Raw genomic sequence first — 27,422 nt, 5'->3', positions numbered from 1 at the left:
ATTCAAGCTCAAAACAAATTCACCTCAACTATAAGCAGAAAAGAACCGTCCCACAGTATGAAAAAGTCAAGCAAATCAACTGAAAATAACATAACTCACACCTAGAATAAGCTCCTACAAGATCTAGGTGCTGGTCCTAGAAGCAACTCTCTTATGAACCACACAAATAGCAGAAGCATGACACCCTCTTCAAGGAAGGACTGACTTCTACCTAAAAACTAAACTAAAAGACAAAATTGAAATTTAAATAAAATATAATATAGTATTCTCCAAGCCCTACACCTCAAATCACCTTCCACAGCTCTTGAAAGAACCATAATGGTCTCACCCGAGAAAATGAAACAATAAAGGTTATGAGTTGCACTAAAAATCCTTCCAAATGCACCATCATTGTATGTTAGACACAGCGCTAACAAAGCACAGCCACCCTGACTTTCTGAATTTCCTAGACTTGGAAAGATGAAGTTAGTTTTTAATAAAATTTTCAGTAAAACCTCAATATGCTTCAAGTATAAATGAAATAACACCAAAAGCAAAATACGACTCAGGCCCAAATAACTAAGCAGTAAATGTCCAAACTTTCTACAAAATTGAAATTAGAAAGAGGACATAATGCTCCCCACTCACCTGTAAACAATTATATATATCGAATATCAATCCTGATTTTATAAATCTAAAACGTTCAAGAATTCTCATAATCCGATACACCAAACAGGAAGAGAAATTTGGATCCAAAACTAAAAAACCGCAAACTAGGCGGAGAGCAACTAAGCAGTAAGCATAACCGCACCACCAGCCTCCTTAATCTTCTTCTCCGCGATCTTGGACACGAGCTTGGTCTTCACTACAAACGGCTTACCCGGCGGCAAAACTCCTTTCCCCAGAAGCTTAAAGTACCCAAACTGGGTGATATCAATGACGGGCACCTTCTCGGAATCGGTCTTGGCCTTAACGTCGTCGGGCAGCAGAGAGTAAAGGCGGTCGATGTTGACGATGGGACAATAAAACTTGTTGCGTAGTTTATGGAAGTAGCGCATACCCACTTTACCAAAATAACCGGGATGGTACTTGTCGAAGAGGATACGGTGGTGGTGCAGGCCACCAGCATTACCCCGACCTCCGGGGTGCTTTCGGTGCTTCCCAACACGACCATGGCCGGCGCTCACGTGGCCGCGCTTCTTGCGGTTCTTCTTGAATCGGGTCGTCATCCCTTTCTTCCGCTGCTGCTGCTGCGGCCGCGGCGGAGCGCTGAAGGAATGGGAGGAAGAGACGAGGTGGTGGTGAGCTCGGCTAGGGCTCCGTCGTATGAGAAAGAGATTAGGGTTTTGAAGAGCCGTTTATGGGCCAGTTATGCAGCCCATAGATATCCAAGAGGACAACAAAATTTCTAGATGGGCCCGATGTTAACAAACGGTTTAAATATTTTCACCGGCCGATTACAGGAAGGCGATTGGGCCTAGTTGGACCCGATAAATTATTAGATTAACCTAAAATAAAATAAAATAATCTTAAGTACGAGAGGAGAAAGCTCCCACCGCACTGTAAACATGATTACAGAAAGCAGGATTAAGCTGGATTGCTTTCTCAGAGAAACAGGATTCCTCTCGTCCTCACCCATACAAATGAGGTTTCAGAGTCTGAGAAGACAAAAAAAAGTGAATCTGGGTTTCAATTGAAATATGTCATTTCTGATTTTTATTCTTGTCTAGTTTTCCCACAGTTTCTGGTTCAACATTTTTACCAGTAAACTTTGCTTCCGCACTGCAACCACCCATCCAGATTGCCTGTAAATATGTCCTTCAAAACTATGGCGTCTTATTCTATTAGATGCCAGAACAACCCAGTGAAGCCTTACAGCATCTCAAAATGGAGAAAGATACCTGAACAATAAGTTACTGAGAAAAAAATATTACCTGTCTTTCCTTGTTCCCAGCCTTGAGAAACTAATCCATACAAGGGCAGCTGCAAGATCACCTTTCCAAACTTTTGCTCGTCTGCATTGTAATTAGAATCATTCAAACCAAGCACTTGACTACGAGCATTTCCAGACCTTTGAATGGTCAAGCTAACAATTTTCCTCGCTACCAACATCTTCTACCCGCCTAAGTATGACACAGATGGCTTCAGACCTTGTCCACCCCCAAGGGAGCAGAAAATAACACTTCAAATGACCACATGTGAAGACGTTATCCCTCCCAGCACTATTGAACCCTGACTTTCACTCTTTCCAATCCTACCGGATGAAACCCATTAACGAGTATGACTCAATTTGGCAATGAGCAGAATCCCTCCTCTTGTTACTAGTGGGGTCCCCAACCACCACGGCCAGAGTCATTCAAAGATCAAACTCTCTTAGGATAATGTTACAGTTAGACAATAAACCAGATTCAGTGGAGAGCAAACATAAGTAACAGAAAGAAAGTAAACAAAAAAATTTTATACTCTTCACAATTGCAGCAATGGAACCCACTGATGCAGTAGAAGGGAACCCATGTATTGACAAGGGTGTAACTACTGAAATCCCCAGAAATAGTACAATAAGGTTTCTGCTGTGATTAATAAATAAACAAAAAGAATACAATAGGAGAGAGAATACGCCTACACTGAAGTGAGATATGCTTCTCTATCTTTCGATTTTTTCTTTTTTTCCATTGTAATAGAATATATATTTCACATTTAGCAGAATATAATGGAGCAAACAGATATTTGAACTGGACTAACTACTTCAAAGACCCACATCTATAGCTCTTACTATAAGTAGATTACAGAAACTACAGAAAAGGATTGTCAATATGAGTACTGTTGACAAGTATAAAGTAAAGACATCTGCTGATTACAGGTTCAAGTTGAAGCCAAAGGGTGGATGGACCTTTAGCATAACGCATAAATCCATTTGGGTCAGTGAGACAGAGTTGAATAATACTGAAAATTAAGTCAAGAAACCAGAGCATAAATCTGACTGCACAATCCCAGAACTAGTGTAGACAGCATGGGACACATGATTCTCTGAGTGTTCCAATGAATGGGCTTATTACGATAATCCCATACCGAAAGAACAAAACAAGAACCAAAAAAAAAAAACTCTCTTCATGAAAGAGAAGATTAAAAGCCTAAAAAAAAGGGTGAAGTAGTCACAAAGAAGAGAAAAAAGAATTGTATATTACCATGAAAACTAGCAGATAAATTTACTTCCTCTGACCAAACAACGATGACATTCTCCAAATAGATATATCCATTTCTCTTCCAAAGATCAATCAAATGATCAAGTAAAGAACAATGTAATCAACAAAGAGCACACCAATGTGCTACAAAAGACTGTCACACTTCCTGATATATTACAGCCTGAAACTACTCTGGAGAGTTTTTTTTTTTTTTTACCTGGTTCCCAGAAGGACAAGCAAACAAATCACAAAATTTTTTTTTACCGTTCATACAACTGCCTGTGAGGATGCATACTGGCCTGATAGAGCTCAAGAGTGTAGATAGCCTTCGGAAGCAATTCTCTCAAAGATGGATGCTGAGCAGCAGGTGACTTAATTGCCAGCTCTAGAGCAGTCAATGCCCGGGCTTGCTCCAAAGCTTCACTGTTCCCTACACTGACTGCCAGATAACAGAGAAGAATCAGCCCATGTAACTGCGCCTTCTCACCTGGCCTGAGTAGTCTCATCAGTGGAGGAACCCCCTCAAATTCAATAATCGCCTTGGAGTGTTCAACTCGATTGAAATTCTCGTCGCAGACAAACTTTCCCAATGCAATGGTAGCTTCAGTGGCTACATCGATATTCCAGTTCCCCAGGTGGTTCACAAGGGGACGGATGACTCTCGTCTCCCTGGCAGAAAATGAGCGAGCAAGGGACCCAATTGAGCGAATGGCTGGCACAAGCAAAGCAGGGCCACTTCCAATGTGCTGAATTACTTCGAGAAGCTGTTCGACAACAGCTTTTGCAGCAGGCGAGCTCGTCTTAAAAGCCGACCTTCTGAGGTCCGAGTCGTGTTCTGCTGCACCACAGATTTCCATGATTGTCATCAGGCAATTTAATCGGAGCTCACCCGTTTCCGTCTCGATGAGCTTGGCAAGGCAAAGAAGCCCCTTCGTTTCAGTGATTCTCCGGCTGTTAGAGATACTTCCCTTGGCCAGCATCCACAGCGCCTCAGCACAGTTAACCTTCAGCTTCATCTTCACTTCAGGGCTCTCATTTTCCCTCTCCTTTTCCCGCTTGTGATCCCTCTCCCGTCCTCGGCTGCTTCCTCCTTCTACATTCCGCGGCAGCCCCATCTCCCGATTAATCTGAACAAGCGAGTGGATGCTCTGAGGCCTGGCATAGAAATCCCGGGTGTCCGTCAAGACATCAGAGGCGAGGATGGAAACAAGCGGCCTAATCACATTCTCTCTCGCGAATTCCTCCTGCGACAGGGGATCCCTCTCCGCCATTCGCGAGACAAGCGCCGCGACCTCAATCTGCACAGCGGCAGGGGACTCGAACAGCGCCTGCACAATCACGGCCACGGCAAGTTCGTTAGCTATATGGCGTGCCCCGTCTGGGGCGGTGGCGAGGTGAGTAAGAGTCGTAGCAGCTGCAATTTGGCCATCCGGGAAAGCTGCCTCCTTGAGCAGCTTCAGCAAGGGCGGAACTCCCATTTCCTCGATGATGGTCTTCTTGTACCGGTCGTTGCCGAGAGCGAGGGCGGCAAGGGAATTGGCGGCGTCGACACGATCGGCGAGCTGACCCATTTGGATAACGGCGATATGAGACCAGACCCACCCAAGGATAGGGTCGATGCTGGCGATGGAAGGGAGGGAAAGAAGGTCTACCACCCCTTGCGAATTGAAGAGGTTCAGAAGCCATCGGAGGTCGCCAAGGGAAGCATCCAGCAGAGTAAGAATCTTCCGAAACTCGGTAGAGGAGGTGATGGTGATGGTGAGAACACGGCCGAGGACACCGCTGCGCTTGCACTTGCGAACGAGGGTAAGCGCCCTGTCGAGATGCTTTGCGGCTTCACGAACAATCCGACGAACAGGCCGCTCATACAGCGACGGCGTCGAGGTAGCCACATATACGAGACTCCGAAGCTTCTGCGAGACCTCGTCCGCTCTCTTCCCCACCTCCCCGCACTCCAGTTTATAAGACTCTGATTCCCGGACCGCCGCCCGAAGACGCTCACAGAGAAGAATCGGTACAGCGAGCTCATCCTCTATCGTCTTGCTAATATTCACAATACCAGTATTACCATTATTGTTCCTGTTCTCTTCCTTCATCATCCTCTCTGCACCACTTCTCTTTCTTCAACTTCTTCTTCCTAGGTTTTCTCTCCGTAACCAATCCGCGGCTACCCAAATGCACAAACTTCAGAATTCGTCATCGTCGAGACAGGCGACGACTGACCCAAAAAGATAAGAATGGATGAAAAGGCGAAATGGGTCAGTGGGAGCTTTCTTTCCACGCTAGAATTAAAAACAGTTAATGGAATTACAACAATTTAATAAGTGGGGCAGTTAGCGTTATAAATTGGAACAACTTTTCTGGTAATGAGAGGCGATCAGAGTCCACCACGGGTGAGAGAGAAAAAAAATCACAAGTAACCAGTCTGTGCCCCAGACCGAAGAAAGAAAAATCTTTTAAGTCATCGCCTGATCAATGAAATAGAGAGTGCGGGAAATCGACACGTCGAAGGAAACAGAAGAAACAAAGCAAAGTGAGAAACGTGGGGGACAATTTTGGGAAAAACCAGAGACCCACGACTCACGACAGAGCAGATAAAGCAATGGACGTCCTTCCAACTGAGATTACTACAACTGAATCATATGAATTTTCAGCGATTTCTTTTGGTAACTATGGATTATCTTGTTCTTCGTAGTACACAACTAGATACTGGGGCATTAAAAAACAGAGAAATCTAAGGAAGTGGGCCTCGTGTTCTGTTGTTTTGTGATAATTGTGAAGGGGGTGGACATTACGTGACTAAATTGAACGTCTGCAGAAGGCAGAATGTAGTCTCAAATCTCATTTTTTATTTATAAGATATTGAATGACTACAAGCCGGCCATTTCAACTTCTGACCAAGATTCCAAGATTGTCATTAGAATGGAAATCTAAGACGTTTCGGATATTATTTTTTTCTGGTCGCGTACATCATTCTCAACGATGTTAGATTCTACTTTGCTTCTAGTTTTTTTTTTTTTTTTAATTCCAGAAAACCCTATGAGATCATTGAGCAGCAGCAACAGGGTTTTTTTTCCCTCTGTTTACCATATCATATGACAAGTATAGATTCTAATACTAAAATTTTAAAATAGACAACACTTCCAGACAAGATGAAGATTCTGCAATTCAGAAGCACACCAAGCAGTTCATAACAAAAGATATTTCCACAAAGTTGAAAGCAAACAACATTCAGAAAAACATATCCAGCCGTTTTTTAGATGCACACATCCAACACCACCACACCCACAACAGGCATTCTCAGAGCTTGGACACAAGACCATTCTGGATGGGCTTTTCCACACCATTCTCCTTCACATCTGTCTCGCTCGAACTAGGAGGGACATCTATGGCTGGAGAGCAGTTGAAGAAACCATGTGGCTGCAAAACCATCCATTAAATTCCTCAGAATCATGTACTCTAAAAGCAGTGATACTAGTACTACTCGTAAAGAGTATAAAAAAAGAAGTCAATTACGTCTTTTACGATACATGTTTTTCAATAGCCAGTACATTACAAGGCTTCCTACAAACCGTTTATAAGGGTTTGTTTACTCATCATTTTCAAAAAAAAAAAAAAAAAAAAGTATAACAAGAGTTTATTTGGAAAGTAAATTAACGTAAGCGTACCATTAGCATGAAGCCAATATGCTCAACAGGCATGACCGGCCAATCTTCGAGACGAGGAATATGTGTAACTCCAAATATATACCTGCAACAAAAGCCACCATCAGTTCACTCTAATGCCCATATATCTTATGTCACAAGAGACTAAATCATGCTTAGTAGGATTGAGCAAATACAGCTTAAAAGATTTCTTGATGGCAAAAAAAAAAAAAAAGTTTGAAATTTTTTAACTTACTGGTCTAAAATGTATGCGATTTTTATTAAATTATCAAAAATTAGCAAGGACAAACTAACCATAGAACAATGTCAGTTTCTTCCAGAGGCCGGTTCTGTTTAACCCATGTTACCAAACCTTCATCAACACGTGGATTTTGGTTTGGAAACTCTCCTCCTGGAAACTTTTCATCTCGATTATATGGAGTGACCCAAAGATTATGCTTTAGAAAAGCTGCCCTCCTCAAGAACTTTGCATCTGGACCAGCTAGTGGCAAGCAGTTTGAACCTGGCACTAGCTTGTAGCCTGTTAGCTGCCCAGTCCGATTGACTGTTCTAGTATTCCGCACCTGAAAAATATAAATGACAGAAATCACAATTTCAGAATGAATCCAGAAAGTAATTTGCAACTAACTCATCATCACTAAGATCAATGGACTTAGAAAAGGTTCAACATAACAGCCCTCTTAAAAGCTCAAAGAAATGAATGGCATAATCTCCATTAAATTTATAAGAACTCAACAGTAATAATCCCTTTGATGATTTATAAAACAAAGAAATCACAATGAACTAAAGACAGTACTAGATAATGGCTGGCTAACAACTCAATAAGAACGCCATTGTTGACAACAGGAAGGTCAGCCACCAAGTCACACAGAATAGCTTTGGAAAGTTTTTTCCATTTCATTTTTTTGTTATCTGATAAACAACAAGATCTGCAATGGATCAGATAGTTTCAACCAAGCCTGGAGTTTGAATAACAACATGTACAATAACAAAAGCAAGGATAAATGGAATAGAACCAAAATAAATTAGGATTATACAAGGATCTTTAATTTGACCCAAAAAAATCTTGAATTCCTTGGTTCTTATCATCCAGAAGTATATATTTTTATAGAATTTATTAGACACCTATCAACCTGGCCAGATGAATGGATAGATGACCACCTGAAAAAAAGGGATATTCTAAACCTAGTCTGTATTTACTCTCTGAACAAACATAGAGATGAAATACACAGACTGGGATAAACGATAAAATGATCACCCAAGTTTCCATGCTAACTCATACTGGCCAAGTTTTACACCAAGTTTCTAGAACTTGGTAAGTTTCACAGGAAACAAGTGGAGGACCTAAGCTTTACAACTATTTGGTTTTCATACTAATCCAAGTTATTGATGACATAAGCAAGACAAAATAGTAAGAAGTCAGCATAACAGATGTCAATTTTAATTGAGCTCAGACAAAAGAAAACCATATTTTTTTAGAAAAACAAAAGAAATAGAAAGTTGGTTTATTATCAAGCTAAGCATCTTAATGTTCGATGGAGAAAGTGACTCACAATCCAGTGACGAGCAGAAGTTGGATTACAGTCACGCATTGCTTGCTGTTCAGACCTGAGGAGTTCCTCTTCAGCAAAAAACGCATTGTTGTGAACATTATCCTTCCCTGGTTCTTCAACTTTGACATTCACTTCAACCACCTGAAACAATTTGTAGGCATATGGCGCAACCACAATCAATTAAAATACTTAAAAGTGTAAACGTACAATCAGCATCACAAGTCAATGCTGAAGTTGGAAATCTAAGAACAACTTCTGAAGTAACTAATGGCTCCCTCAGTACATTCGGACTTCCTTTCATTAGAATCATCCATATCCAATTGATAACAATGATGAGCAAAGAAAAAGAATAGGACCCACAAAAACAATATAAAAAAAAAGAAAATAAATTTAGATAAAATAGTTGTTATTGTTGTTTAGTTAAGAACCTCTCTTATGCTAATCCTTGCTCATTGAGACTCACATAAATAACTATAGAGTTCTTTCTTATGGAATAACACATTAACTGGGCATCAAATAGAGTATAATCCAACACTGCCAACAATTGCAGGAGTAGCACGACAATGAAAACATTGGGCTGTCTCAAGTTTAAGATTCTTTCTTCCCTAACAGTAACCCTACAAGCCAAAAATACCTGTTTCTACTAGGGCATGTATGTGAAATGTGCATGAGTGACAGAGAGACAAACAAGACTGGCATACAGAGAAGAAGACAGCACCAAAATGTCTCTTAAATTCCAACAAGAGAATAAACCAAATGGTGAGAATAAAACCAATCAATCATGTCACTAAAGAAATTGATGTTACAAAAATGAAGGAAAAAACCATATTCTGCAAAATAATACGTTTAATTTTCTCATACACTCACGATCAGCAGATGAAAATGTACAGTAAATGCACCAGACACACCTGATTAAATGTTTCACCAGGCTTACAATCAACAGCCATATCCATACGAGCAACAAAGAAGTGTTGATGGACAGGTGCATAAAGCCCTGGAGCAATAGTAGTTCCATATTTCCTTGATTCCCCGGGCTGTAATGCTCCTAAGCTCAGAATTCCAGTCAGTTTAACTTCTGCCTCAATTTTACCATCCTGAAATAAGAAGAGAGAATTGTATAACAACAGATACAGTAGCAAGTAATTGATGAACGGACAAACATTAAGTAAGAAAATCCAATTAAAGAACTAATCTGACATCATGAGGTTTTCCCTTGCCTGATAGAAGTGCCAAAAGAACCCATACTCATAGTTTGCAACAGTACATATAAAGGATACTGTTAGACGTCTAGACCTTCGCACTTCAGCCAAACCAGTCCTCCAATCTTGATGCTTCCAGAGGATTCCATGATCTTCTTCATGCAAACAAACACAGTTTTCAATTGTCTCAACTCCTCCAGTGAAGTTTGTAAAATGGGCATCAAAATATTTAATGTAGCCTAAACAATCACAACCCTGCATAACTAAATCCAATCAGGAAAATGCAAGTAAACTAAAATATGAGAATCACAACATCCCCAAACTAAGCATCAAATGGCAAGTATTTTGACCTTCTTAAGAGAATGTGCATTTTTTCCCAAACCATCCTCCCCGGCATCAAATGCATTCTTCCGATAGTGTGGCTCATTTGGGTCTCCATAGGGCACAACCATCTCAACAAAACTCAACCTGTGGGCCACAGGCCTTCGACCATGACTACCATCAACATATGCAACAGAATATATCACAAGTCCCTCTCTAGGAGTGAAGCCAACTCGAAACTTCCACTGTTGCCACATACATTGAATCATTTCAAACTTCACCAGACTATATAAATAAGTTCTAAATTTTAATCTCAATGCCTATACCTTCTGCCATTCAACAAAGTGGCCACTAACACGAAAACTTGGACCTTCTGGCTGGATAATATGCAAGGGTTTTACATCACTGCGGTCAACACCTCCTCGAGATTCACCAGGCGTGTAGTTTCTTAGTGGGTCTGCTGGAGGTAGGGGAACCAGCTTACGATCTTCAAACTCAACCACTACCATATTTTGCATGTCAACAAGAACATAGATCCCTTCAACAGGACGAGCATAACCATTTTCCACAGGGCAGTCACTCTCAGTTCGGCAGAAAATGAGGGGTTTAGCAAGTCTACGACTTGGAGCATCAGCCTCACTGTGATACCCAACACACCTGAAGAAAATATACCAAAGGATTTTAGAAAGTTAAGCACCAAGTAGTCAGAACCTTCATTTATTAGAAACACAGTTGTCTCCATTTTTTTAAAATTTTGAGAAATGCCTGGTCAGATAAGGACTACCTACCAGGCATCTACCATTACAAGATCCATATCTTCAATACCCCTCTTCTTCATTGCTTCCTTAAATGGAGGATAGTCTTTCACAACAGCCTCACATTCAGCATACTCAACAGCATCCTAAAGATGGATAGAGAAAAATACAAGGCTAAGTCATTTCTATTTTAACAAAACTACACTAATATGCGTTGAAGCAAGAACACATATGATCACAAAGTACATATCCATTTTTTTTTTTTTTACAACAACAAATCATACTTCCAATTTCAATGCTAATAAAAGCTTCTGCTAACAGATTTGAAGTACATCAAATACTGCATGTATATCAATAGCATATCAACCGGGAGAAACTTAAAGAAACAGTGAATTTGCAGCAAGATCAAGATGGACACTGAGCATCTGGTTAACTTCTTCTTCATAATACCTACATAAGCAGATTCGCAACTCCGCCTTATAAGAGACTCGTATACCTCTACATAACGAAATATGTGCTTATATATTGATGAACCACAAGACTAGAAAAGATGCCTCAAAATGATGAACATTATTCTTATTCAATTCACATATATGACACTTTGAAGCTTCGTAATTGACCGAGTATAAAACTAATTCATACATGCAATAAGATAGATGGAATACCATTGGAGGCTGAACATCTGGGATAACTTCCATGGAGACAACCTTTCCCCTGTGATGACCACCTCTTGTGGCTGCATGAACTTCAGACAGTTCAACAATCCATAAACTAGTCTGATTTGACCGTTTGTTGTAGACAACAAGCCTTGCTCGCCTTGGAGGAAGTTTACTAGGAATAAAAGGCCCGCCTTTTGTCTTTGGAAGTAGTGACGGTTGGAAAGGTGGGAAGAAGTAGGCATCTGCTAATGCAACCACATGCTTCTCTGGTTCATAGAGAACAACTTCTATAAATCGCATGCTATCTCTCACCTGAGAAAAAGATAGTAATTCATCTGTCAACACAAGACGTTGGCCCAGATAATATAAACCATCCGAACTCTTTCAGCCAACTCTTTCCCAACCATTGTTCAGGTGGGAAACTACCAGAACAATCGGACTAAGAGATCTCCTCAACAAACAGAGATACTTTAAGGCTCTTCTTGTCAAATTCTGGGCAGTGCCCAATACAAGGTTTAATCATTCTTTGAACGCATTATCAACGGTTCAATGTTTGTGAGGGTAGCCCAGAGAATCTCTGTACAACTCTTCATGGAGTATTGTCTAGACTCACACACCAACCCATTCAAGAAAAAGAACCAAAAAAGAAAAAAAAAATCATCTTTAAGCACAATTCAGAACCTCGGGAGTAGCACCAGCCGCCCTGACAGTTGCAACTGCCACTGAGATCTCAGCAGCAGACAGTGGGTCCAAAGGATGGCTAGTTTGAGCCCTCATCATAATTTGTATTCCTGTAAAAGCACAAAACAAGCAACAATCACTAAATAGAAGATAATACAACTCAAAAGGATTGAGAGCTTATTTCTATAACAAAAGGAGGAACAGTTCAACCAATATGCACTTTGAAGTCTCACAAGATTCATGTTCTGTAGAAAAAGAGCACGGAAAATAAGCTAAAGATTTGGTAGGAGAGTACTGCTACTTCTTTTCCTTCAACTTACAAGGCAACTCAAGGAAAACTAGCTTAAAAATTGAAGATTTTCAAATAAAACGTCCCAAGATAAGTATAAGCATTGATGGTCAAACACTTCTATATACATTATGTTATGGCCTACTTCAGGAGGGAGGGATAAGTACCAAAGCAAAACAAAGTACTGGAACTATTGCAGGAATACAAATCAAAGAGCTGTTGCCACCTCCTTTGTTCAACTTAAATGGGCACACATATCAATCAGCTAGAAGCTGTGTACAAGGAGTCGAACAAAAATCACCCACAGATGCAGATTCGGCTTTTGGCTCAAAGGCCACATGGAGGGTTTCTAGTGGGAGATCTTGCATTCAGATCTCACGAAGGGGTGGTGCTGTGTGCATGCATAATCAAAATTCAACAAAAAATTTAAAAGCAGCTTGTATAGTTCATGAGACAACATTTAGAAGAACAAGATTCCACTATTAAGATTTATATCACCTTCAGGCAATGGTTTAAGTAACATGATACAAAAACAAAATGTTTGAGATGGCCATATTTAGGATGATGAACACCAGTCTCCAATCTTCAAGAACTCAAACCAAAATGACACAACCGATGCAAGAATGCACATTACTAGGCAACAATGCATCGAATATAGCCTCATCATCACCATGAATATGACAAGAGCTGCAACATCGAAAGGTTTACACATGATTTACTGATCCAGCTAACGACTGTTGAAAAAGACAAAATGATAATCCTGCCTCCAGAGTGAACAAAACTACCAAATAGAAATTTTTTGGAAACCCGTAAAAGACAGTAAAGCATATTAACTGACATAAGAGTTTACAAACTGCAATTCATGCAAAAAGGTATTACATGTACTGAAAAATTATAACATTTGAACTCATTGCAATAAACCCAGTAATATGAGAAAACAGAATCAATCTTTATATTCATCAACAGAACAAGTAGATACGAAATCTTCACACAGTACGATTAGCACAGCAAAAGACACACACTAAATGTAACCAAGCTTTCGTCCTTCTTCACCCCTGAGATAATGTACAAGGGTGTCACCAACACTGTGCACCCCACCCAAGAAGGAAGCACATTTGAGATTAAGAAATAACTGCACAATGAAATAGGAAAAATGATAGATTGCTCCATTCGGCAACCAAGTAAAAGCCACTTTGGAAGGAAATAAATGAGGCACGTCATGTGATGGGAAGTAATTGTGATCAATAACTTCAAGAACAACTACTAACAGAGTCCAAACCTTGTACGATTCTTCTGTGGTCCCCATAGTGAAAAAAAAGCCAAACAACATGGTGTAAAACTCAAAGCTCTAGAACATTCATAATGATTCACGTTTTCCTGCCTTATCCAAAAAAGTCCAGTTCTTAAGGATCATATCATAAAGGAATTAATTTCGGAAGTAAAAACAAAGGAAGCAGAAGCGAAAACCGATCGCAGATTCCCCAAGATCAGTGCCTCTAGGAAGACATGGCATCTGAATACTTATTGTCAAATGTGTTCGACAGAGAAAAGAAAGCCCGTCTACTTTTATCTTCACCAAGAACTGCTTGGCAAAGATCATTACTTTCCACTTATACAAAAACGTTGAGACCAGTACTGATCTTTTGTGCAGCAACGTAGAGATCAGTAATCGGAGCCAGCAAACACGGAAAAATGGGAGTACAAGACGAAAAAAATAAAAATGTATCTCGATTTTTATCAGTGCGCTTCGACTATGATCGAACCAAGATAAACCACTGCCTTTTCTTCTCGACAAATTTTCAAAATGATTTAAGTGCAAAGACTAAAGATAGCACAAAACACACAGTCGTCTTGCACACCGATCAAGAAAGAAAGAAAGAAAAAACCCAAATCCTCACCAAGAGACTCAAACAAACACACGAAAACAAAACCAAAAGCAAACAGTATACACAGAGAAAAAGTGGGAGTGTGTACGAAGGAAAAAAAGATAAATGGTACAGAACAACCTTCAGTAGAAGTCTTAGTAGAAGTTCCCTCCGAGATGGAGCCAACGGGACGAATCAAGGTCGCAATGGGTCTGGACTTATCGCGTCGATCGCTACCACCGACAGTCCAATCACCGACAATCACATCGGATGATCCCGCGGCGGAAGCCTCCCGCAGGAGGGACGTACCTCCCCCAGCATCCTTGTCAATGCAGCTAGACGTCGCTTTTTCCGCAGTTGTGGCCATTGTAACGGGTTTACGAGCTCACCGAATCCGCCGTAGTACCTAACACCACAATCTGACATACAGCAAGTCTCTGTACAACCTCGGCCTTCCTCCTACTCCCCTCTCCCTCCTCCCAGCCGCCTCCGCCAAACCAGAAAAAAAAAAAAAAAAAAAATTAAAGCCACAAGAAAGCCAAAAAAAACCGAACAAGGGTTTCCTCCGCAGACGAATCTACCGAAAACAAGACCCGAGTCAGAGCTGGCGAGGCTGGCCTTTATGAGGAACGCCAATGCCTGCTCAGAGCATTTCTGTTTTTATAGAGGGAAGCGGGGGGAGGGAGATCACGTGCGAAGCTGGGGCCGACTTTTCCCAGAAAAGCAAAGAACCCGCTTATTGAAAACGACCTGATCACCGAAGCCAGCGAGATAAGCTTCGTAATTTCGTGATAGCCACTTCTACTTGTCACCCCCTGGCCCCCTGCTACTTATAATGCCCGTCCCTCTTACCATAACATATCCTTCCATGAGACGCATAATAGAACAAATTACAAAGGGTTACCCTGCCCTTACTAGGTTAATTAATGAATCTCTTCAAATACCAATTTCTAGTTTCAAGTAAGTTATTTAGATGAATGGGTCCTATCTCCCACCTCCCACCCAATAAAGATATTGTAAGTGCAAATCAAGCTCAATTAGAGGAACATTAAAGCAACATAAGCTATCATGGGTTGTAGTGGCAAATTAGTTGTGGCCACACTAGAAAAAGGGTTTGATGGTGTACTTCAATTCAAGTCCCACTTCAAATGTTGTGAGTGGATAAGCCATGATTTTAATGGCTTATATAGTTTGAAATGAGGTGCAGTTTGCTTATCAAATCAGTGTGGTTGTGGACTATCCACAACAAAATTGTCAACCAGTAGGAGTGGATAGGGACAAGAGGGAGGGGGAGAGGTGGAGGGTGCATTTTCTTTTTTATTCTTCTTTTTGTGTAGTCTCTAACACCTCTCTTGGACTTATTTGGGGGAGATGTGAATGCTCTTCTGTAAAGTAATTGTTACATTGTTTTACATGGAGTATGTTTGGATTTTAGGGTTTTGTTTTTTTTTTTTTTGGTAAAAAATCAAACAAGTGGAAAAGTGGAAATTTTAATTTTTTTTTTAATAAGTTTTTTTTGTTGGAAATTTATGGAATATTAATTTTTTTATTTTAAATTTTAGGTTTTAATTTACTTTTATTTTTCAAAATAAAATTTTTATTATATTTTGTTTATTTGTTATATATTTTACTCAAGAAATAGTTTATGGAGTTTAGAGATTCTAACTTTTTTTAGTTTATTACAATTTATGTACAAAATTAATAAGAGATAAGAAGAATAACATAAAAAATAAAATTTATTTATTAAATAAAATACTTTATAGAATTATTGAACCATTCTTTTTTAAAAAAAAATCTAAAGGTTTTTTTTCTTCAATTAATCAGTTCCATCGTCAATCATGTACCTATGATGCACAATTAATCAGAACATGGTGGCTATTGGGATCAAGCCTACATGATTCTTGTGTTTGGAATGACAAATTAGAGGGGATATACATGAATAGGAGTGTTGGTTTAAACTTATCTTTTTGAGTTGGATACTTTTATTGGAAGAGACTTGGTAAGGTTGGAAGAATATTATAGTCCTTACAGTAAAAGAAGGGAATTTTACTAAATTACCTGTTTTTAACAAATATTAATAAAAATAATAAACTTTCAAATTTAATATAAAAAATACCCAAATTTTGAACGATCAATTGTACATGTGTACAGTCCAAGATGATACATAAGCATTGGCCGCATATGTGGTACCACATCATCACAACACATCAACACCCAAAGGAATAAACTACATGTCATCACATCAACACATGTGTATAAGAGGTTGTCATGACACGTCATCACGTGCCATGTCAACATACTTTTTTTCTTTTATTTTTCTTTCATTATTGATTTAAGTTCTTGTAATTTAAAAATATTAATTTCTGGTTTGAAAAATCTTAACCCTTTCATTGCCTTTGATTTAATATAATAAAAATGTATTTTTTTAATTATATTTAAAAATTATTTTTCTAAAATAATTAATACCTTACTTTATGGATTTAAGATATTATTTTAAATAATAAATATTAAGTAAAAAATTAATTTAGTTTTTAATTTGTAAATTTAATATTTTTTTAATTTTAATATTTAAGATATATTTATAATAATTAAATATACAATTAGTATATTAGTTAATTAAAAAATAATTTAATATATTTTATTGTAAATAAAAGGTAATAAAACATTTACTGACAAAAAGAAAATTTTATCATTTTTATAGTATATATTTTAAATTAGAACATATCTTAAATAGATAATGAAAGGTGTTAATTACATTAGAAAAAAAAACAATAAATAGAAGGTAATGGAACATGTACTAATAAATAATATTTTTTGAAACTTAAATACTTTATTAAATTACTTTATATATTAAAATATATCTTAAGTCAATAATGATAGGTGTTATTAGTTAAGAATATTTTTTTAATTAATTAATATAAAAAAATTATTATAAAAAAAAGGTAATAGAATATGTATGAACAAATAAGATTTTAAAAAAATAAATTAATTTTTACATAAAAAAATATATTAAAATTAAGGTATTAATTACATTAATTTTTAAAAATAATTAATATAAAAAAATTTATATTTTTATTATATTAAATAAAGATAAGATTTTTAAAACCTGAATTAATTTTTTAAAAATATTTTTAAATTACAAAATAACTTAAATCAATAATGAGGAAAATGGGAGAAAAAAGATAAGCAGATGTGGAGTGATGACATGGCACATTGATGTGTTAAGACGTGTGAATTTGATGACGTGTCAGGTGCCATGGCATTTATTCCTTTGGTTGTTGATATGGCGTGATGATGTGTTACCACATTCGTTGTCAAAGTTGATGTATCGTCTTAGAATGGAAACCACTTTTTTCTCGTTCCCGAAGGAAAACAAAAAAGAAGTTCATCGCGTAATGCCCCTTTCTCTAATCCGACCTAAAATGGCGACTTAAAGATGGGAACAACTCTGTATGTTTCCTTCTCCCTCCTTGCATGAAAGCTTTTGGCACCAACTCTAGTTGCAGGTAACAAATCGATTTCAATGAAGAAGAGGGTCTTCCAATCGACTGAAAAGATCTGAAAAGCTCCTACTAGATTGTATGGGTTTGCTTTCCTTGCTCAAACACTCTATCACTTAGGTTCCGAATCAGAGCCCAATCATTTTTAAACTCAACTCAAGAAAAGAACCACGAGAATTCCAGTGGCGAGTAGACGCCGGTGGTTGCCGTAGACTGGGAACTCTATAACTTTGACTCAGGACCATAATTGGCACTTCTGATTCTTGATTATCCGTTCAATGGTTTTAGTTTGCCTGGAGGAGTCAACTTCCGAGTTCAACCGGGACTTACCCCAAATCTAAGCAGTGAACACCGTCCCTTCTGCTCTGTTTGTACCTCCTTTTTGTTGTAAAGAGGTGCTTGCTTGCTCAGTCCTTGTTAGAAGCAAGGAAAATTCATTCTGGATTTATGGCTTTTCTCTCTGCATATCTACTTTAAGCTTGAACTTTTGAATCGGATAGCTCTCTTCAATGAAAAAAGTGAATAAAGCTAGAATCTTCATCCAAGTGTTGTGGTATTTGATGCTATTTTTTTTAATATAAATCATTAATTGTCTCCTTCTCTATTTTACTTTGGAATTTTTTTTAAAGAATTTTACTAAATGATAAGAAAAATGGTTTCTCTTGTTGTTGTTCTGATTTTTTGCTGCCAATGAATCATCCAATCACTTGCAATTAAAATTTACAAGCTGAAAATTAAATACCCACAACCCACAATAACCACTGAGAGCATCAATGGTGCTAAGGCTGCTGAGATTGGAATCCTTCCTTTATCTTTCCTAATAAAAAGCCCTTCAATTATAGGATAACTAGCAGCCACTGCAAGAGCTGCAAGAAGGACTTGTGCAAGCAATGCATCATAACTAGCCTCAACGACCACCCTCCATATGCCTCCAACCAAACAAGCCAAGTTAACCATGGCTACAATGATCAGTGGGAACAACAGTGCTCCTCCTCCTTGGAAATCAAATATCCCCATGGTATACCTCTCTATTTGTTTTTCATCGGTAACTTTGTTCGTGATTTCAAAATCAATTTGTGACATCCCAATCAGTTTCATTGCAATGCTAAGCAATCCAAACATGTATGAAGAAGCAGATCTCATCATCCACATCCTCTCCGAGCTCCACCACAGCTCGATCGATCCATCAATGGTAAATATCTCCCACATACTGTGAACTACGCATAATATGTGTGTGCCGACGAAAACAAGAAACCATGGAGTTGAAGCCTGTATACAAGAACAAGTTAGGTTAGAATGGTACTACCGTTCATTTTCTTTGAGTAACATAGTCATGGAAGGAAGGTTACCATTCCATACCTTTGGGAATAGAGAGACTCCATTCAAGAGGCAAAGAGGTGGAACTAGAGCATAACAAAGCACAAACAAGGAAGACATGGGCAAGAAAGCAAGGTAAGCATAGCACATTCTTAGTAGTATACTTATTTCCCTTGTCCCATATATGAGAGGGCAAGACCTTGAGAAAGCCACTTGCAGTAACCCAGCTGCCCATCTCTTGCTTTGAAGTAAGCAATCACTGAAATTAGTTGGAGCTGAGCCCAGGAATGGTGCCTTCTGGGGAAGGCAATAAGCTGATTGTAGTCCTCCACAGTGCAAATTGAAGCCAGTGAAGTAGTCCTCCACCACTGAACCATAAAGAAACCCAACCTGCAAATGATCACACAAAGAAGTATTTCATCACAGCGAGGGAAAAGAGCAGTTACTCTTGGTAATAAATGCAGTGTGACCTCTGTTGCATGCTCACCTCTTCTCCCCACTTGGTTTCTGCCTCATAGCTGCAAGAAGCTATAAGGTGTGCCTCTTTCAGGACAGGACCCTTTGAAAGAAGTGCATTAATGGTGTTTTCTTCGGACTGTTTCAATATTGCTGCAATAAGAAGGTGAGAGGGACCAATTCTTTGTCTAAGTTGAAGTATATCACTGGAAGTCATGAATTGACCTGTTGATGAAAGCCACAATTAGCAAAAGATTGATAAGATTCACTCACTTCAATGCAACTGTCATGTTTAAAGAATTAACCTCTCCCCTTGGAGTACTTTTGTTTAGTGTCATACAAGGCATCCCTCTTCATGTAGAAACCTGTACCCGATAAAATCGGTCCGCCTAAGCTGTCACAACCTTTCCACCACAGCTATTAATTACAACAAGTAAAAATTAAGTAAGTGACTGTTAATTGTGAATAAAAACTATTATTTCTAATTTGTAATTGATTGAAAGGAGTTAGATAGATAAATACCTTGAAAGCATGTTTCAAGGTCCCATCATAGATATCAGAGGGACTGATGCTATGCATAGTTTGAGGGAACTGAACAAAAGCCAAAGAGGGGGACTCCTTGGGATCAAGGTGGAAACACATAGCCTGTCTTGCTGAATTAGGATCATTGCAGTACATGTCACAGTCCAAAGCCAGTATATATGGTGAATTGCTCAGAATACCGGAGACTCGAAGCTGCAATGGCGAAATTGTTGTCACTGATAGGTGTCTATGCTAATGCAGAAACACAAGTGAGGGGGAGAGAATATTGGAATGGAGGACTTACAAGAACATTGAGGGCACCAGCTTTGAAGCGGTGGGGAATACCCTGCTTTTTCTCTCTAGATACATATACTAGTAATGGCATCTTGGCTTTCTCCTCTTTAGGCACATCAGTGACCTCCTCATGTATGAGCTATTTCATGTAAAATTAGCAGATTCCAAACATGCAGTCAGACTGAAAATCATTTTGGGTTATTGAATTGGGAGGAACTGGGGAGTAGAATCACAGTGTCTTGTGTTTAAGAAATCAAAATTTGAAGAAATGGGTTCATACCACTATGGAAGCAGGGTGTTCTTTTGTAGATTTGTGAGCTTTCAGTTTGTAATCAACTTCTGCACTTCTGATGCGCTTCTTGAAATCCTCATACATCAACTACATTCAATCAAAACTGGTTAAATAATTTACAGTAAAAATGTTGAGAATGTTTTATCTTTTCAGCAATAGCATTAAGGGCTTTTTCCTGCAATATAAAACTATATTATTAAGCATATCATCAAGCTCTTTTTTTTTTTTTTTTACTTGTTTTTCTCTAATTCCTAGAGGGTTCATGTCATAAATTTTTAATAGTATATTTGTTTCAAGGGAAAGGAAGGCATTTATAATAATACCATTATCTTATCTTATCATTAAAAATAATTAAAAAATGTAAAAAATCTAAAATACATGAAATATAGAAATAAAATAAGAAGAAATTGAGTTTTTAGTAATTTAATTCAATTTAATGGTTATATTATAAACACGTAAATATTCTACTATGATGTAAGACGTTTGTGGCCTTACCTTCATCTTCTCCTTATCCGCTGCTCCTTTCACCTCGCCATTACCATTTACGCCACACTCACCTCGTTCCGTAGAACCGGAGAAATAAGCTTCCGGAGCTCTCGTCGCAACCCTGTTCTTCTTACAGTAACCCAACCACGAGCTCGCGAAGGAGTAAGCCTCCTTGAGAGCAAACAGCGTCACCTTCGAACCTGCATCGTCGGACAGATAAAGCCGCAGCTTCTCCGGCGGGTAATCCAGCGATAGCGCCGATATCACGGTATTCATCACGTCCACAGGCGCCTCCTTCTCCGGGTCCGCCGTGCAAACGAACACGTCAATAGGTGGCAGCTCCACGTCGGGTGGTAGTCGTTCCGGGAAGACGGTCCGTGACACGGGTCTCCAACGGAGGCCCAGTCCGAGGACCCAGAGGAAGGAAGCCAAGAGCTCAGCGGCGAAGAGGGTCACGCGGGCCAGTAAGACCGCCAGGCGTGCGTCGGAGAAGACGGTGGTGGCTCTGTAATAGAGGATCGCGAGGATGAAAGAAGCGTGGAGAAGAGCGTAAGCCCTGTTGAGAGCCGCACGCGGCTGCTCCACCCAAACCTGGTGAAGAGGGCCCTCCATTGTGGCCTAGTTTGCTAGCTTAGTTTCTTCTGCTCTCGCATGCTCGAGCGTATCCTATTTATACATCTAAAGTGCTAGGACTGAATCTTTAAATTGCTGAAGTGATGTCGGGGTTTCTGTAGCTAGGAAATTTCTGGCGGTCATGATCAACATGAACGCGACCAGCGTCTTGTACTACGCATGTCTGCTGAGGCTGGCGTGCGGCCAACGATGTACAAGGCTGTAAGGGTGGCCAATAATGGCTGACCAGATGAGTAACATCACCTCGACAAATCAGTCAATGGTAAAGGGGTAAGATTACTAACCTGTGATTCCATTTGAGTCTGCTGAGGCTGGAGTGCGGCCAACGAAAGCGTCGGTAGATCGAAGTGATGTAAGAGGCTGTAACAATGGCTGACCAGATGAGTAACATCACCTCGATAAATCAGTTAAATGGTTCAAGGGGTAAGATTACTAACCTGTGATTCCATTTGAATCTCCTTCAATCATTTAATTCCCCATTCACATGACTTGGTTGGGTCAACCCTTTCCAAAAGTATCTAGATACGTAAACGGCTAAAATTACGTAAAGAGTTTGGCTTTTTGTTATGATTCAAGGCATGTAAGGTGGCTCTAAAGTTTCCTAGTCAAAATACTTGGACACCAAGCCAGAAAAGGCGAATGGCGGCGAAAGGTGGCTCCACAGTATCCTTGTCAAAGTGCTCGGAGACCAAGCAAGAAATGGTGAATTACGTTGGGAAAGTGAGAGTGAAGTGCGGTGCATTTTGAAGACAAACGATATGGAAAGTGAAAGTGAATTACTCAGGGAAAGTGAGTACGGGCAATGAAAAGTGTAATGTAAAATATATTTTTTTAGTATTTATTTATTTATTAATAAACTAAAAGAAAGATTTTAACTTATGATAATTTAATAAATAATATAAAAATTAAATTAATATTAACTAACTAAATAAATATATAAGAATAAAATAATTTAAAAATGCTTATTTTTATAATATAAAATTATTTAATCAAAAATTTTTATTTTTTAATATCTATATTCTCACTCCTAGAAGTAATTAAATATAATATTAACCATCATTAATTTATATAAAAAATATATTTTATTATATAAAGTTAGTCTATTAACTTTTAAGATAATTGTACTTAATTTTTTCATTAATAAACTAAGATAGATTTTAACTTGTGATAAATTAATAAATATATAAAAATAAAATAATTAAACAAATACTTACTTTTATAATATCAAACTAGTTAATCAAATGTTTGTTGGTGGCTTCAAATTTGTTGAAATTTTGGTGTATATGACATGTGAAAACGACTATGAGATTTCTTCTACTTCTCATGTATCTCCCTCATTCATCTTGATGTCATCGACAACATCAATCTGAACAATATCACATAGGATTTTGTTACATTGATTAAATTATTTTAAATGCACAAAACTCTAACAATGTCACAACGACTATAAACTTGGTAGTCATAGCTTTCAAATCCCGTTTACAAAGCCCTGATCCCATCCAAATTTGTGGCTTCAACTCGATAGGAACACAACTCTTACAACAAAAATAAGTTACAAGTAACAAGTTGTTCGTATTTTTTGCATCATCTAATATTATATCTGTCAGAGTGGTTCCGTCCACTCTTGTAGGCGGTAGCTTTATGTACCTAACAGATCGGTCTTTTAGGTGTATTGGCTAGCCGTTGTCAATATCAACTAAATCTTAGGGAAAAAAAATATCACAATTTATTAAGGTATTGAATGAATAATACAAGATCAAACACCTTCTGCCAAAAACTTATTCAATTTCCTGGTACGAAATCTCATAGACAAGATTACTGAATTTCAATTAGTAAACAACAATGAAGGGCATAAAAAGGGATCCCATCCACAATTTCCCATATTTTTTCCACCACTTCATTGACAACTCTAACCACCTTCCCTTGCTTGTCCTCCAAAACTTATACTATTTCTTTATCTGGGCTATACTTCTGGATTATTGCATGGGATCTGTCTCCCATATTGAGAAGATATTGCAACTTGGCTGATAAGGGAAGCTTGAGCAAAAACTTCTTTAATTCTGGATACAAATCACAAATGAACGTGTGCATTGATACGAAGAATTTGGGATAAGAGAAGAGAATAGAGGAAGAAGAGACGACGAAGAATTAGGAGGAGAAGAGAATTAGAGATAAGAAGAGACTAATTGAGAATCAAATCCATATCCCTTTTTATTGAAATCATTCAGGCTTTATATAGCAATACAACTGACGAAAATACAACTGATCAACACCCACTACAAATAACTAAACAAACATGATTACCCACGTACATATAACTAAACAACAACTGCTAATGGTCTTCGTGGTCTGGTGCATGTGACGTGGCACATATCATTCCCCACTGCTTAAGGATCCTTGTCCTCAAGGATGAAATTAGGATATGATCCTTGTCCTTAAGCTAGTTTATAAGCTACTTTCACAATGACTTGGTATGGAACAAAGAAACGTTGGGCGAAACTTCATGGAGGGTTTGGTTCTGGTGGATCGTCCTCAACATCCTCGATGCCCATAGGGGGGAAATCCTCGATCATAAATAATTGTGGTCGTTCACAACGATGGCCTGGAACGAACTTCTCATCACAATAATAGCATAACCCCTTCTCTCGACGTTCTCGTGCCTCTTGGTTGGTTATTCGACGGAAGGTTGTTGGTTGAGTATTAGAGCTTTGGTTTATGTGCTGGGTTGGTGGAGGTCCGAGCACCCCAGCTATTGGTTTGGCTGAGACCTTTGGTGTTGCAAAAGTTGGTTGGGAAAGTAGTTGGTGATTTGGTTGCCTCTGCAGCTGATTGCGTTCCTCGATGAGCCGAGCCACTCCTATTGTATCTGCCAAGGTTCTAGGTTGTTTAATTTTAACGTCGATGCGAATATTGTCTCGAAGTCCTGCAATAAAACAACCAATTAGAAACTTTTCCGGTAGGCCGTCCACTCGGTGGGAAAGCATTTCAAAAGCTTCTTGATAAGCTGCTACGGTTGTGGTTTGTTTAAGGCGATTCAAAGCTTTTGAAGGGTCCTCGTAGTCGGTTGGACCAAATCAAAGTTGTATAGCCTTGATAAACTCATCCCATATGAATGGTCCTCGAAATTTCGTCAACCACTTGTGCCATTGCAAGGCGATGCCCTCTAAATGGAAGGAGGCTAGCTGAACTTGTAGTTCTGGTGCAATGTGTTTGAATTCAAAGTATTGCTCAGCCTTGTAAATCCATCCAGTTGGGTCGTCTTTGTTAAACTTTGGAAATGACAACTTGAGGTGTTGATGGGAGTGGTCATTTATAGTGTTTGAGCGAGAAATATGTGGGTGTGAGGATTCATCACGTGCAATTGGGTTGGTTTCAGAAGGCCTAATGTTTTGGCTACGGAAGGCTCGAAGAGCCTGGAGCTCGGTTAACACGGCTTGTAAGGCTGCATTCACCTGATTGAAACTTGACTCGTGTCGTGCCAAAATTTCGTTGACCTCATTACAGAACTCTGCTTTCGTTTTGCCGCGAGTATCCATGGACAACAATTTTTATTTTTTTTTAACGACGAAAAAAACTAAAAAAAATAAAAAATACTAAAATTGGTTAGGAAGAAAATATGATCGTTTTAGACCGAGAGAAGGAGACAAAAAGATAATGAAGTGTAAATAAGAGAAAAACTAAGACAAAGGGCTATTTCTGACAGAAAAAAAGTTGAACTGATTAAGGGAAGTTGACGACAGGAGGGAGAAAAATGAAAAAGTGCGAGGGGCACGGGGCGGAAACAGGAAGAGAAAAAAAAAATTTGACAGAAAAAAAAATGGAACTGATTAAGGGAAGTTGACGACAGGAGGGAGAAAAATGAAAAAGTGTGAGGGGTGCAGGGCGGAAACAGGAAGAAAAAAAAATCGACTCTGGTTTTCGGAAACAAAAAATTTTGTCAATTCCGGCGGCGTTGAGGAAGATCTGCGGGTCTGATTTGCAGCGGCCACAGCAGAGGCGATGACGGCTTCGGTGGCAGAGGTCGAGTCCCGGCAATGACAACGTTGACGAAGTCGGTGGCTCTGTTTTCTTCCCGAACAGAGATTTCCAATGCGGTTTTTCGGAATTTCTTCCCGGTGACAGATGAAGGAAGTCGATTCCGACAGCGTTGAGGAAGATCTGCGGGTCTGATTCGCTATGGCAACGATAGCGGCGAGGAGGCGATAACAGCTTCGGTGGCAGAACTCGAGTCCCGGCAGCGGCAACGACAGTGTTGAGGAAGTCGGTGGCTCTGTTTTCTTCCAGAACAGAGATTTCCGATACGTTTTTTTTTTCGGAATTTCTTCTCGGTGGCAAAGGAAGGTTTGTGGTGACTTGAATTTCGGAATTGCTTCACAGAAGATACGGAGAAGAAATTATTTCACGGCAGAGAGAAACAGAGAGACGGGAAGGATAGAAGAAGGTCTACGGCGACAACAGAGGAAAAGGAATTCTTTCTTCAGCGACGGAACAAGAGGTCACGGAACGAAATATCTTCCCGGTGGCGTAACCTGGCTCTGATACCACTGAGACGAAGGATTTGGGATAAGAAAAGAGAATAGAGGAAGAAGAGACGACGAAGAATTACGAGGAGAAGAGAATTAGAGATAAGAAGAGACTAATTGATAATCAAATCCATATCCTTTTTTATTGAAATCATCCAGGCTTTATATAGCCATACAACTCACGAAAATACAACTGTTCAACACCCACTACAAATAAGTAAACAAACATGATTACCCACGTATATATAACTAAACAACAACTGCTAATGGTCTTCGTGGTCTAGTGCATGTGACGTGGCACATATCATACATGTTGCGTCGACAATGGATTGCAACCCAGAAAACACCCCTTTTCATTGGTTCTAACATTGTCCGGAACCCAGGTAGGATGGCAAATATCTCTGAGGTCCCCGTCTTTCCTCTTTCTAACCAGTATATGATTAGTCTGCGATTTAGAGGAACAATATGATGTCACCTCTCGCCTCTTTTGAGCATTCTGGATGGGTTATTAACGCCTGCGATCCAAGGTCTTTTAATTTTTATTGTACATCAGCCTAGCACTCTCATAGATGGTGCTTCTTCATTGCCCAACAACTCTCCTGTTTTTAAAAAGGCTAAGATTTCTTCCTGAGGTCCAAAAAAAAAAAAAGAACAGTAGGGATGTTCTCACGGAAATAAAAGGACAAATAAAAGAAAAAGATTTAAAACTTACAGGAATTGATTGAAGGACTGCAAACACACTGGAAGTTGCAGCTTGGCTTTCACCAATAAAAAGAAGGTTCCCACTACACTGACTTTGTGATATAAATCCATGGTAAAATATGCACTAAGCCAGCTGAAGTACTTCTGGTAATACAGATCTCTTTGTCAGCCATGTATGAGGTTACATATATTTGAAAGAATAGATTATGTTTTAGAATCTAAAACATACATATCTAAATTGGAGAGAACACCAGAGCACCAGAGAATTTTGTACATTGTTGCAATCATGGGTAGATATCGCGATGAGAAAGATATAAAACGGGGTTAAGACAATCGGGTTAACGGGAACAGAGCAGGGACAAGGTTACAAGGAAGGTGATTGGGTCAGAGTCGAGTTTGACGATTCGGATTTTTTTCAGGTTTTGGTAAACCTAACCCCAACCCACTAGTGTAAATAACTCTATATTTTTTTCTCAAGATTACTATTCAAGCCTAAGGTATTCACTTACAAGTATATAAACTACTTGAAATTATTAGCTTTTTTATTAT

At 39.0% G+C, this 27,422-nt stretch overlaps 4 protein-coding genes across 4 annotated transcripts; all 4 read right to left on the bottom strand.

The window, feature by feature from the left end:
• Positions 1–590: 590 nt before the first annotated feature.
• On the bottom strand, positions 591–1,297 carry LOC137962449 (large ribosomal subunit protein uL15x-like). The gene has a single exon (XM_068809318.1). The coding sequence runs from the start codon at positions 1,206–1,208 to the stop codon at positions 768–770; it is 441 nt and encodes a 146-aa protein (XP_068665419.1). The 5' UTR covers positions 1,209–1,297; the 3' UTR covers positions 591–767.
• Positions 1,298–3,194: 1,897 nt separating this feature from the next.
• Positions 3,195–5,497, bottom strand: LOC137962751 (uncharacterized). Its single transcript, XM_068809796.1, has one exon. It carries the CDS (start codon positions 5,258–5,260, stop codon positions 3,422–3,424), a length of 1,839 nt encoding a protein of 612 aa, XP_068665897.1. The 5' UTR covers positions 5,261–5,497; the 3' UTR covers positions 3,195–3,421.
• An 805-nt stretch (positions 5,498–6,302) lies between these two features.
• Positions 6,303–14,629, bottom strand: LOC137963583 (amine oxidase [copper-containing] zeta, peroxisomal-like). The gene is made up of 12 exons (XM_068810711.1): positions 14,290–14,629; positions 11,995–12,104; positions 11,320–11,625; positions 10,688–10,800; positions 10,226–10,556; positions 9,929–10,144; positions 9,597–9,833; positions 9,288–9,473; positions 8,380–8,520; positions 7,121–7,389; positions 6,830–6,911; positions 6,303–6,581 (listed from the first exon to the last, which is right to left on the bottom strand). Exons 1-12 carry the CDS (start codon positions 14,513–14,515, stop codon positions 6,462–6,464), a joined length of 2,337 nt encoding a protein of 778 aa, XP_068666812.1. The 5' UTR covers positions 14,516–14,629; the 3' UTR covers positions 6,303–6,461.
• A 3,692-nt stretch (positions 14,630–18,321) lies between these two features.
• On the bottom strand, positions 18,322–21,633 carry LOC137963037 (cellulose synthase-like protein G2). The gene is made up of 8 exons (XM_068810217.1): positions 21,025–21,633; positions 20,518–20,616; positions 20,248–20,376; positions 19,944–20,156; positions 19,727–19,838; positions 19,453–19,646; positions 19,008–19,355; positions 18,322–18,917 (listed from the first exon to the last, which is right to left on the bottom strand). The coding sequence occupies exons 1-8, from the start codon at positions 21,625–21,627 to the stop codon at positions 18,369–18,371; spliced, it is 2,247 nt and encodes a 748-aa protein (XP_068666318.1). The 5' UTR covers positions 21,628–21,633; the 3' UTR covers positions 18,322–18,368.
• Between the last annotated feature and the right edge of the window lie 5,789 nt (positions 21,634–27,422).

Source organism: Aristolochia californica, unplaced genomic scaffold, assembly GCF_029961685.1.
Source record: "Aristolochia californica isolate CCGP_79_NKW_82.1479 unplaced genomic scaffold, dmAriCali1.0.hap1 SCAF_4, whole genome shotgun sequence".
Taxonomy (NCBI): Eukaryota; Viridiplantae; Streptophyta; class Magnoliopsida; order Piperales; family Aristolochiaceae; genus Aristolochia; species Aristolochia californica.
The sequence above is the reverse complement of the archived record's forward strand: the minus strand, read 5'-3'. Positions and strand labels throughout refer to the sequence as shown.

Coding starts and splice junctions, on each gene's coding strand:
- LOC137963037 (XM_068810217.1), bottom strand. CDS start 21,627: ATGGAGGGCCCTCTTCACCAGGTTTGGGTGGAGCAGCCGCGTGCGGCT. Junction 20,377..20,517: donor AACACCCTGCTTCCATAGTG/GTATGAACCCAT, acceptor TACATGAAATAG/CTCATACATGAGGAGGTCAC. Junction 19,647..19,726: donor AAAGTACTCCAAGGGGAGAG/GTTAATTCTTTA, acceptor TTTCATCAACAG/GTCAATTCATGACTTCCAGT.
- LOC137962449 (XM_068809318.1), bottom strand. CDS start 1,208: ATGACGACCCGATTCAAGAAGAACCGCAAGAAGCGCGGCCACGTGAGC.
- LOC137963583 (XM_068810711.1), bottom strand. CDS start 14,515: ATGGCCACAACTGCGGAAAAAGCGACGTCTAGCTGCATTGACAAGGAT. Junction 11,626..11,994: donor CGGCTGGTGCTACTCCCGAG/GTTCTGAATTGT, acceptor TCTTTTTCTCAG/GTGAGAGATAGCATGCGATT. Junction 10,557..10,687: donor CTTGTAATGGTAGATGCCTG/GTAGGTAGTCCT, acceptor TATTTTCTTCAG/GTGTGTTGGGTATCACAGTG.
- LOC137962751 (XM_068809796.1), bottom strand. CDS start 5,260: ATGATGAAGGAAGAGAACAGGAACAATAATGGTAATACTGGTATTGTG.